The sequence below is a fragment of the Echeneis naucrates genome, chromosome 12 (genome assembly GCF_900963305.1).
Source record: "Echeneis naucrates chromosome 12, fEcheNa1.1, whole genome shotgun sequence".
Lineage (NCBI taxonomy): Eukaryota > Metazoa > Chordata > Actinopteri > Carangiformes > Echeneidae > Echeneis > Echeneis naucrates.
In genome coordinates this window covers 12,808,193-12,819,908 of record NC_042522.1, presented here as the reverse complement: position 1 = coordinate 12,819,908, position 11,716 = coordinate 12,808,193, and the positions used below count along the sequence as shown (strand labels likewise).

General features: G+C 39.4%; 1 protein-coding gene and 1 long non-coding RNA gene across 3 annotated transcripts; one reads left to right on the top strand and one right to left on the bottom strand.

The window, feature by feature from the left end:
* Positions 1–324: 324 nt before the first annotated feature.
* Positions 325–1,292, bottom strand: LOC115052435 (uncharacterized). Its single transcript, XR_003841357.1, has 3 exons — positions 1,150–1,292; positions 727–816; positions 325–619 (listed from the first exon to the last, which is right to left on the bottom strand). It is a non-coding gene; the product is annotated as an uncharacterized LOC115052435 (long non-coding RNA).
* A 1,020-nt stretch (positions 1,293–2,312) lies between these two features.
* Positions 2,313–10,980, top strand: fbxw5 (F-box and WD repeat domain containing 5). 2 transcript variants are annotated; one of them, XM_029516037.1, is made up of 10 exons: positions 2,313–2,415; positions 3,692–3,887; positions 3,966–4,123; positions 4,380–4,563; positions 5,070–5,218; positions 5,310–5,666; positions 5,775–5,958; positions 6,115–6,262; positions 6,737–6,949; positions 7,953–10,980. In XM_029516037.1, the coding sequence occupies exons 2-10, from the start codon at positions 3,701–3,703 to the stop codon at positions 8,236–8,238; spliced, it is 1,866 nt and encodes a 621-aa protein (XP_029371897.1). In that variant the 5' UTR covers positions 2,313–2,415; positions 3,692–3,700; the 3' UTR covers positions 8,239–10,980. The 2 variants fall into 2 exon arrangements, with proteins under 2 accessions (XP_029371897.1, XP_029371898.1); XM_029516038.1 differs by lacking the exon at positions 2,313–2,415 and adding an exon at positions 2,460–2,479.
* Positions 10,981–11,716: the final 736 nt, after the last annotated feature.

Here is an 11,716-nt window from a genome sequence, read left to right as displayed (position 1 = left end):
AGGATTTCTGTTATTCTAACAGCCGATCATCATGGCATCATCATGTGCATTCTCATTAGATTAGTTGATTAACTGAAAAACTCCTATTAACAAAAACACAAAATCTTGTTTGCAGTTACCTGTTTAAATACCTTTTTATAATTCAGTCTTTTCCTGATAAATAAAGCAGTTTTTGCCTTTATTTTGTCAGGAAATTCATTCAGGCAGCCGTCTTTTTCATCCACAATGATGCAAGATACTCAACCACAGAGACTCATCAAAGAAAAATAAACGTCTCCTGAAGAGAACAGAAAGAAGCACTTACGGAACAAACAATTATGATCTGAACTACCATTTATTCAGTTTATTAAATTAGATTACCATAGAGGTCACTGGTATACACAGTAGATGTAAGTCATTCTGGGCCACTGCTGCACTTGTCAGCTATCAGACGTTATCCAGCTTCCCAACGGGAAGTTTTCAGACAAGTCATCATTATAACAACAGCAGAGCAACACAGACACTGACATGCATCAGGTGGAAAGATGAGTCCATCCCTTTTGTTCATTCTGAAGGGAAGGATTAGGGCAGATTCTTTTGGATGATGTTTGATCCCCAGAGACGGTCCACACTTTCTGTTCTGAGTGAAGAAAACAAGTCCATTCAAAACTATGAACATTATTTCAAAATGTTATGATTATTTCAAATGGTATAATGGTATAAATAATATGATGCAACGAGAAGCACCCCCATGCTGGTGTAGACATCCTGCTGCCTTGTGGTCCTTATCAGAGGAGCCACAGCAAGAAAATATCCAGCTGGCCACATGGCACAAACCTGTCAGAAATCAGATTATTAAATGGCCATTTTGTAACATCAGCCTTACCTCTGTCAGGTCTGTTCTGCACAGATAGTGTTGTTGCAGGTAACCTGATCTTGCCCGTATCAGGTTTAACATGCTCTGTTTCATACAGTACGCTATCCTCCAATGCATTTTCAGCTCTTTTTGTTTTTACATAATTAAAATTGAAAACTAAGAATAAAGTTGTCTCTGGTAAAAAAGAAGCCACAGTTCACATTCTTAAAAAAACAAAAACCTTATACAAAACTGGCTGTTTCAAAATTTGCATTACTTTTGTACGCTCTCAAAGAAAAAGCTTGAATACTTACCGGAGAATATTAGTCACAGCATTATGCCCTTATTTCTTTACAAGTTTGCCTTGGAGTCCACCACTGCTGCTCTCATGCAGTCAGTGTTATAATGTGTGTGATGTGCTCACACAAAAAGCCAACGGCACAGTGTTTGAGCCTCTGATAGATGTGATGCTCGCTGTGGTGTCAGTGAGCCGAGAGCCACCACACAGAGATGTGTATCGTATGACTGCTTATATGGGCTTTTTCACGTTTGTGCTTGGAAACAGTGAACAAAATGAGGATCAGCGTAGAAAGTCATGTGTGTAAGTAAAACAACTGCAATAAAAATTATTAGTCATGTTTTTCAGAAACAATTTTAATCAGAGATATTATGACGTTCATTTTTAAGCAGACATAACAATTCTTCATCAGCTGTTTCCACTGTCTTAAAATGTGCCTGGAAATTGACGTTTGCTACTTTCTCGTTGACACATTTCATTATGTTTCCTACATACTTGTAATGCAGCACTGATGACCATTACCCTCTAACATCTTTTACTGGGAGGTGCAAAGTAACTAAATGCATTTACTCACATACTCTACTGAGGAAGAAACTATTTTGAGGTATTTCTACTCTATTTGCATTGCTTGTACTTCATTGTATTTATAAAGTTAGACTTTCACTTTACCAGAAAACACTTTTAAATCTTTGTTTACTTTGCAGACTAAGATTCTGAATATCAATAGCTTCCAAAAAAGAGATTAAAAAATATTTTTCATACATAAAGTAGTTCAAAGAAGCTCGACGCCAATATTACGGTATATAAATAAATTGAAAAGCCATTTATATGTGTTCTACATAACGAGATCTTTTGCTTTATGTTTTAAATATGATGATGCAAATCCTCATAGAGCCTTCTTTTACTGTTAAGCTGTAGAATGCATGATGATGATGATGATGATACTAAGGACAGTTATTTAACTCATTCATTTCCTCCAGTATTTGATCTAAGTCATGTTATTAGGTTTTTCATAAAGTAACCTGTCCCAAGACTATTTTTATTATCAACCATTAAAAAAGAAGAATAAAAAAAGACAGCAAATTTAAATCTTGAGTTGAAATGAAGAAAACAGAAAACACCAGCTCCAGGCTGGATAGATCGAGTCTTGCTGCATCGATGTTTCTGGGATCTGCTCATCGGGCCTGGCCGCTGCCGGAGGATTGTTGTCATCTCTCCGTGGTTAGCCTTCAGCGTTAGCTAGCGATTTGACTTTCTCCTTCGACACACTTTGGTCCAGCAGGTCGGTCACAGTTTATGTCATCGCCTTTCTCCTCAGCCAAACAGAGACAACTAAAACAACGAAGGTGCCGATGAATGAAAGCAGCCCTTCGTCGTCAAAGATCAAATCGTCCGACGCAGCTAGAAGTTGAAAACAAATGTCAGCCAGCAGCTAGCTCAACGTTAGCTCGGCAGATATCTGTGGTTAGCTTAGCTGAGAACGAACCGAGATTAATCAGCAAACACTCACAAACTCCTTTGAAATCAGACATATTACATATTGATAATGTTCTACAGCTCAGCGTGGAGTCTTTACAGTTTGCTGTCATTGGAAACACAGTGATTTATTCGTTTTTACGAGCAGCGACAAAAATGTCCATGTAAGGAAATTTTTCCCCCGACGGCTTGTTGAGCAAAACGGAAAAGACTAAATGTATTCACGGCTCACCGAGAGTGTTTGTTGATGTTAATCAAGTTTACACACAGTGATTATTATTTTCTTTCTGTTTTTAAACTAATATTAGTCAGGCTGTATTTCAGGAAATGCCACGCTAACATGGCTCTGTTCACGGAGCGACTCTGCAGGATTTATCCCTGTGAGAAACGAGGAGAAGCTTCAAGTCCATTATTATTTTAACTTTAGATCAAAAGACATTTTATGTCACCAGATATTCATTGTGCAGCTCCGTGCTGGCTGTGATTGTGATACACAGCAGAAGGCTAAACCCTCTCTGTCAGATTGTACAGGTGGGGCCTGATGTTATTTCGACCACCAACCCCCGAAAAAAATCTTATTGGCTTCCTTTTTAGTTAGTTAGAATGTGTAACAATAACAACTTTTGCGTGTTTATGCAGATCTAATGAGGTAATCTAGGAAATAATATGCTTATATATATTTTTATGTGAAATTAACCTGCGTGCACATTTTCTTAAAGGAAATATATCTAGTGTGATTATGACTGGACTCCATGTTCTAAGAAAATATTTATTAAAAAAATAGAGCAGTTTGTGAATGTAACACTGAAATGATTAGTAGAAAGAGGAAAATTGCTCAGAATCAGTTTAATTCACTTGTTTTTATAGGAAAGCTGCTAAAATGAAATGAATGGGTTTTGCTATTAGTTTGACAAAGCAGGGCACCTGAAGGAACTCAGACTGTTTACAGTTTTCTGACGTTCAATATACCAAGCAATGAATCGGTTAACTGAAGATGTATAATCAGGAGAATAAATACTGAAATTGCATGCAGTTACACCAACGAACCTGCGGGGGGCGCATGTGTGTGTCTTTGTGCACAGGATGTTATTATGGAGTGTGGCCCAATTCTGCCAGACAGCCTGGTGTTGGAGATCTTCCTGCGTCTTCCCCATGATGCTGTACTGAGAGCTGGTCTGACCTGCAAACAGTGGCTGGCTGTCTCCAGAGACGAATTCCTATGGAGAGATCTGTTTTATAGCTACTACCGCATCCCCCGCTCTGTGCCCCGACACCCATGTAAATATTTACGGAAGTGTTAATAACAAAAATACACGAGTTAAGTTTTAAAGAACTAAATATTTTTCCTCTATGCAGCTGCTGTGTCATGGTACAGGGAGTTCAAGCGTCTATTTGACTGCATTCCCTGTGTGGAGGTTCAGACGCTGAGAGAGCACAGCGACCAAGTCCTCCACCTGGCTTTCTCCCACAGAGGTCACCGGTTCTCCTCCTGCTCCAAAGACTGCACTGTTAAGGTAGAAAGTAATTAATGTTACTGTCATCCTGGATCTGTTGTACTTATTCACTGCCAGAGTGACAAATGACTGCTCTCAGTATTCGGTTAGTATGTTTTTCAGACCTATTGTAAATAAAAAAATATAAATAAATCAGTTTCAGCACAGTGCCCCTTATAGAGCAGCTGACAATGCGCAAACCACCACCACCACCATCATCATCATCATCATCATCATCAACTGATGTCTAAACCTTCCTCTGCTTTCTTCTGAGCAGTTGTGGGACACAGAGCGGCAAGATGGAAATATCTCATTGGTGCACAGCTCCAGCATGCGCCAGTTCAATTGGGGCTACACCCAGTTTTCCCAGTTTAATGCCGATGACAGCCTGCTGCTCGTTTCTGGTGTTTACCTGGGCCCACACAACTCCTCCTCTGGGGAAATTGCGGTCTTCAGCCTTGGTAAGAACCAAAAATACCCCATTTTACTCAACAGTCATAACTTGTCTGAGAAATATTACGTCGGAGCATCATGTCATATGAATCAACCTTTTAGATTAGACAAAAGAAATAATTTCATATTAATTGAAACAGTTTTTTCTGCATTTATAAGGCTTGATGTATGTAAATTAAATGTTTGAAATAGTATGTGTTCATATGAGTATGTTTCATCAATTTACAGTGGTCATTACTGTGATACAGTAATGATAATAATCTTCTGTGGCTCTGTAATAAAATACACTCTATACCAGATGTCTTTTATTATGTTGAAAAAGCATCCAAAATGATTTTAGCCTCTGTAAATTATAGTAAATCAAATGAAAATTTGAGTTGGGAACTAGCCAGAAACTGATCTGACTTGAAGCAGAACTGTTTAATGGTAAAGCATGGACCCAGCTCTTTCAGCAGCTGTGTTTTCACTTCCCTTGATATCGGTCTCACTTGCTCCATTTTGCTTGCCATTGCAGAAAATTACATGCTCTTGTCACGGGTGAGGAACAAGCCGTATGACGTGTTTGGCTGCTGGCTGAACGAGACCCATCTGATCTCTGGGAACCTGCGCTGGATAGGCAACATGACTTCCTGCTCTATGCTCTGGCTCAATAAAGCCTTCCAGGTGGGAGCTTAATACGGCCCAGACAGGAAGATTCTTGTAAAATTAAAATCAACACATTTCCACTTCTTCCTGTCCATCTTTTCTGCCATAGGATATTGAATCAGAGAACATCAACGTGGTCAAACGCCTTTTCAAAATCCAGAATGTCAATGCCAGCACCATCCGCACCGTGATGGTGGCCCATTGCAGTCGTCATGACAACCCAGACTTGTTGCTGGACTATGAGGCCCAGGCCCAGGCCCAGTCTCAGGCTCAAAGGCAGAAAGGGCAGCAGCAGCTGCACCAGCCCCTCCTCTTTGACCTGGGAACCTCTGGCAGTGAGGAAGATGAAGAGGAAGAGGAAGTGGAAGAGGATGAAGAGGAGTGCCAAAGGGAAACAAAGTCTCGCCACCTCCCCACGGCCCGCCTCCGCAACTCCACCATTTCACCCTTTGAGCATGTCATACAGGTGAGCCTGATGTAACACTTTGGCATTTTGAAGCATTTTTTCAGAGGTAACATAGCTCTTCATTCTGCCTCGTATTTTGTCCTTTTCTTTATTCTTCACCTTTTTCAGACTCGTAAAAATGTAGCACCCACGGAGCTAGAGATTGAGAGCCAAGTCGCCCAGATGATGAGCAGAGCACACACAAAAGCACGTGACACAAGCCTCATTGAGCCCTCTGACTCCAAGGAAGGAGAGGACAAAACTTACCTACTATTCACCACTGGCAGCCTTACATACTCTCCTCACCAGATAGGTACAATTGTTTCCAAGCTGCGGAGACTAAACCAGATTTTTGAGTTATGATTTAAGTAGAATCCAACTCATTTATTAAGCTGTGTTTAAAAACAAAAAAGATCTGACACTGCTGTCTGACATCTCATCTGATGTAGTAGCTGCTCTTCCTCTGCAGGTATTAAGCAGATTAAGCCTGACCAAATGACAACTTCTGGTCCAGTCCTTGGCAAAGAGCGCAGTTCAAATGAGTCCTTTGATACCCTGGACCACGTCATTGATATCCATGGACACATTATCGGTATGGGCCTTTCTCCAGACCACAGGTAAATAAACAAAGATGGCTTTATGGCTGCAAATTTATGACAGCGCCATTTTCATACTGCCTGACAGCACAGCACACAGTTATGTTTTAGAGAATTATTTTTGAATTGGATGGTGGTTTGAGGTCACATTAAGTTGTTAAAATTAATGTGGCCACAGAGAAAAACATTTTCTGTGATTAACTTGGAAGGTTTGACTGGCTTGTATCGAGCTCTAATCTCAACCCAGCAATCATCAACGCCTGTAATGAATTTTAAACACCACCTGTGAGCCAGGCTTTATCTTCCGTCAGAGCTCGAGCTCACTGATGAGTGGGAAATCCCTGTAACTGTGTCTTAGCAGTCGAGTGGAAGCAACAACGGCAACATGCTCTAGTATACACATCCTAATACTTTTAATGCAGCATTAAACAATATTTAACACAATATAACCTCTTTGCAAATTAACAACTTTCCTCACTTCCATTAATTGCTCAGGTACCTTTATGTAAACAGCCGGGCCTGGCCAGCAGGATGTGTGATCTCTGACCCCATGTCTCCGCCTCCCATCGCTGAGGAGATAGACCTGCATGTCATTGATCTGAAGAGTTTGAGAGAGGAGAGAAGGAGCCTCCGCGCTCACCGAGCCTTCACGCCGAATGATGAGTGCTTCTTCATCTTCCTTGATGTCAGCAGAGACTTTGTTGCAAGGTGTGTGACAGACTGTTGTTAAAAACAAACAAACAAAAAAATCCAATATATTTTTGAATATCTTTCAGTTGCCGAGTTGCAACATTTAACACAATCCTGTTAGGCCAAGAAGTTGTGGTGGAAAAAAATCTGCTAGCACTATTCCTGACTGCTCACATCGTAGTTAAATTCAACTGTTATTATGATGCCACTTATTTTCAGTAACTGAGCAGTTTTTGATGTTTGCTTGTAAATGAGAGAGACAGTGATGTTAAACTGTTGTTTCTGTAAAGGCGACGATCATCATCAACATTTGGCCTAATTTATTCACAGGAATAAAAGTAGGTTTTAATATAACAGATCACCAACTGAAACTAAACAGTTATTCAAAAACGCTGTCGTGTGAAAGCTACCAACAAGTACAAATGCTCAGGACAGTATGATAACTCTAATAAAACTTTATGGAGTAGAAGTTTAGAAGGCCTGACATCTTTATAGAAATATGACATTTTGTTTAAATGAGCATAATATTTACAAGGGAATGATACCTTCCAACGAAATACTTGACCTTCTGTCTCTGATAGGCTTGACAGTTTCGTTATGCATAAGCTGAAAAGTTACATAATTACTAAGTATATGGTTCTGCTGTTCAACATATAATCATGATGTCTAGGTAATAAAAATTGAAAAAGCATTTAGTTACAGTTTGACCACATGTTCGAGCATTGATTTGGGTTTAATTTGATCACGTTGTATATTTCTGCTGCATTTACCTCTCCAGTATTAGTTTTAGCTGTGATTGAAAAGCAAAAATGCTATTTATTGGTTAGTGAAAGAAAATGAAGCTGCAACAGAGAATTGGGAGATTTTAATTTTGTATAATTTGTTAAGGCTGAAGACTTAATGTAGCACTACCAAGGACAAAACGTGGTGGTTCAAAAGCATATATTTTAAAGGTCAATTGACACTATATTGATGTTGTGAATGCCTTCACTGACTTATGCCTCCACTGTCCTACCTGTAGCGGAGCTGAGGACAAGCACGGCTACATCTGGGACCGTCACTACAACATCTGTCTGGCACGCCTTGCACATGATGATGTGGTGAACTCGGTGGCATTTAGCCCCGCTGACCAGGAGCTCCTTTTGTCTGCCAGCGATGACTCTACCATTAAGGTTTGGCGTTCACCACGCATGGTCCGCTTAGCGCAGTCTCCCTCCCGTCCACCAAGGCCCCGAAACCTTCTGTCGTCCTGGCTGAGCCGCAACAAGAACTCCACATCGGCCAACAGTGTGAATGGAAAACCATGAGTCAGGTTGGAAAACACTCAGTGGGGTGGGGGTGGGGGGGTGTGAATATATATGCACTCCATGTATGTGTACAGCGTGGTTACAGTCAGCGTTGCTGGAGCCCACAGAGTTATATTACAGCAGTGCTTAGTGTCGTCATGTGACAGGAGACTTAATGTGACTCAGGGACACATGGGGGAGCTGTTGCCCCAACAAAAGACAGAGCCTGTGTGGCTGCTGTGATGAAGTGTTACTTCAGATAGTGTGCCATTGACGCCTTCACTCCCAAGACAGATGTTCAAACTTGTCCCAGGAGATGGGTCATCTCTTGGTTGTCATATCCTGCTTGTCATTACTGTACCTGAAAATTATTTTTTTTCCCCCTGTATCAATGGATTTATCCATGTGATGGCTTCAGTATAAATCATCACAGTTTCAAAAGAATAATAAAACCGTTTTAAACCAAAAGGGGAAGAAGACATTAAGCTGAATCTGCTGCAGTCTGCCTCAGTTTTTTAATGATCATATTCTTTTGGTGGTACCAGGATTGATCAATTACTGTTCCATACAAAGTAGAGCTAATTTCACCTAGAATATTTAGGAACAGTTAACATGAAGCATCACTGTGAACAAAAATTCTTGTTTGTGAAGAGCCTACATTATATAGAAATGTATTTAAACAGTGTCTTTCGTTAGTTGCACAAACTGGGACCCTTTAAATTTGGCGAAAGACTGAGGTTGAGTCACAGAAACTGTTCCCTCTTGGACTTTTTTTTTTTTTTTCATAAAAATAAATTATTTTCTTTTCTCACAAATAGATAAATACATCAAGAATGTCCAAAATTACAAAGTGCGCAACTTTGTGTCTCTCTGAACTAGATACAGGTGTCTGTGGTCATTTTAATGTGTTTTTACCCAATTGGCCTTGTTTTTTAGCTAATTTATTCAAAATGTTATTTTTATGTACCACATTGCCACACCCAGAGACAGATTTTATCCTATTAAATAGTCTGCACATTAGAACAAGAAAAGCTACTTATAATTATCTATATATTAACATATTGGATATATATTTGGGGAGAAAATCATTCTAATAACATGACAATTTTTTTTATTTACTAGTTGTTTTTTTTATATATAATATTCAATATTTATAATTATTCAATTTGGAAGTATCATTAATGCTATATAAAGAACAGTAATTGATCTGAGCCACATTAAAACGAAACTTGATAAAACAGGTGGAATTTCTTGAACATTTCAAGCCAGTCAATATATAAATTTAGATGTAATACACCAAAAGTATCCGCTCACCTGCCTTAACTCACACATGAAGTGGCATCCCAATCTTAATCCAAAGGGTCTAATATGATGTTGCTCCACCCTTTGCAGCTATAACTGCCAGGGGAATACTTAGGTGAGGACCCAAGTGCAGGAACAAGAAGAAGGTTGCAGGCAAAATATATTTTAATGACAAAATGAAAAACAACTAGGAACAGAAAGGAACAAACTCCATACATATACTCAAACCAAGAAAGACTATACTGTAATGAATTCAAAGAAACAGTGGTGAATCAGGACTGGGACCAGGGATGAGAAACCAGGACTTAAATATACACTGAACTAAACGAGAAAACAAGACACAGGTGAAACACATTAATGCAGGGAAGGTAATCAGCAGGAGGGAAGAGAGAAGGACTAATAAAACAGGAATAATGGACAAAATCAAAACTGAGTCACAACAGAAACTAACTCACATGGGAGTTCAAGAGCATCAGGCCTTCTCGTCCAACATCAGTATGTGACCTCACAAATGCGCTTCTGGAAGAATGGTCCAAAACACATTTCTAAACCTTGTGGAAAGGCTTCCCAGAAGAGTTGAAGCTGTTATAGCTGCAAAGGGTGGACCGACGTCATATTAAACCCTTTGGGTTAAGAATGGTCACTTAAATTCATGAGTCGAGGCAGGTGAGCGAATACCTTTAGCAATATAGTGCATGTGTGGTACACCCTATAAGTAGAACATCCCATTTAATTTTCTAAAGTATTATGACCGTTTCGTATCTTAAAATGTTCTTTCAGTGTCAGTGATGTACGTAGAAATAGTGGGGGAAAACCTGCCACCTGCTCTATTCAATCTGAAAGTCCCAAACTGTTTGTGTGTACATAGGTTAGCCCTTTACTTCCCATCATGCTAGTACTCTGTGTCAAGGTTTCTTTAATGTCATCATTCAAACAGAAACAAAAACACAAGTTTCAGACTTTTGTTTTTCAGTCCATGAAACCAGTGCAAAGTTCAGGGACTTCACCTCTTATGAATTTAGTTTGTTTCCAAGGATATTTCCAAACATACATGCATGTACAATTTTTACAGAAAATTCCAAAAAATCTCAAGAGCTGAATTAGTGATGAGTCTTGCCAGTAGTATTGTGCTTGTTTTCAAATGTGTGTGATAACTCATGGTCTCTCTCTTTTCAAATGTTGTTTTTACTGTAGCCCCATCTTTTGAATCATTTTACTCCCCTTAAATAAAAAAGCATGCCCTTAAAGGCCACACGTCTCCACAAGTGTCAGATAAAAACCCCTTTTCCAAAAAAAAAAAAAAAAAAAAAACTTTAGCTCAAGTGTGTTTTTTCGAGTTTGGTGAGTGTGTTGCGTGCAAGAATTGTCTTGCTACCGGTTTTGTGCTTTAAAAAAAAAAAAGAAAAAAAAAAAGAACTGGTCCTAAAAGAAACAAGCAAAAGAACATTGAGTTCACACAAGCCCAGTTGAGTCACTCAACAATTCGGCTGGTTACTATAGAAGCTATGCGGTGTATGCAGGTCATACAGCTTTGGTGATTCTTAGAAATATTTGTCATACGTTCTGTGTGCTCCATTTATCTCTGATCTGGGAGAGTCCCTAAACAACCAGCTTTTGAGCATACCAACATGTTTACATGCAGCTAGGTTATCTGTTAACATCTGAATTATGCTACCTAACACAGTAATGACAAAATAAAAGTACTGCTGCAACTCTTTATTTATTTTAAGCGTTTTAAGGGTTTTCCTCAGCCAAAGACCAGCTTTCAGAGCGATATACTGATACTTTTCAAACTCACTTTTTTCTCTTTTCACATTGTCCTGCCACATCCCCCACTGCTCCTCCGGAGCGGGAATCTAATGAACAGGTGACAAGTGCATGTAAGAGGGCAAATCTTGAGGCCAAAATTTAAACTGGACTTTAAACAGACAGTAAAACATGCCCCAATTGGTATTGAAACCGGTTTGAATTGAAATTCTTTTTTTCTTGTCTGCGGTTTTTAATGGCGCAAAAACCAAAATGCCAAACCATAACACGTTTCATTTTGACTGTGTGTCAATGCATCAGCCCATTTTAATCTGTTTGCGGTTATTTAAAAAAAAAAAAACAAACAGAACATGTCTCACTTCTCTGCTATAGCACCGAGTTAAAGCTTGGGCAGGAAGGATATACTTTGATGCTATCCTGAGAAGAGCAA

Coding starts and splice junctions, on each gene's coding strand:
- fbxw5 (XM_029516037.1), top strand. CDS start 3,701: ATGGAGTGTGGCCCAATTCTGCCAGACAGCCTGGTGTTGGAGATCTTC. Junction 5,667..5,774: donor CCTTTGAGCATGTCATACAG/GTGAGCCTGATG, acceptor CACCTTTTTCAG/ACTCGTAAAAATGTAGCACC. Junction 6,263..6,736: donor GGCCTTTCTCCAGACCACAG/GTAAATAAACAA, acceptor TTAATTGCTCAG/GTACCTTTATGTAAACAGCC.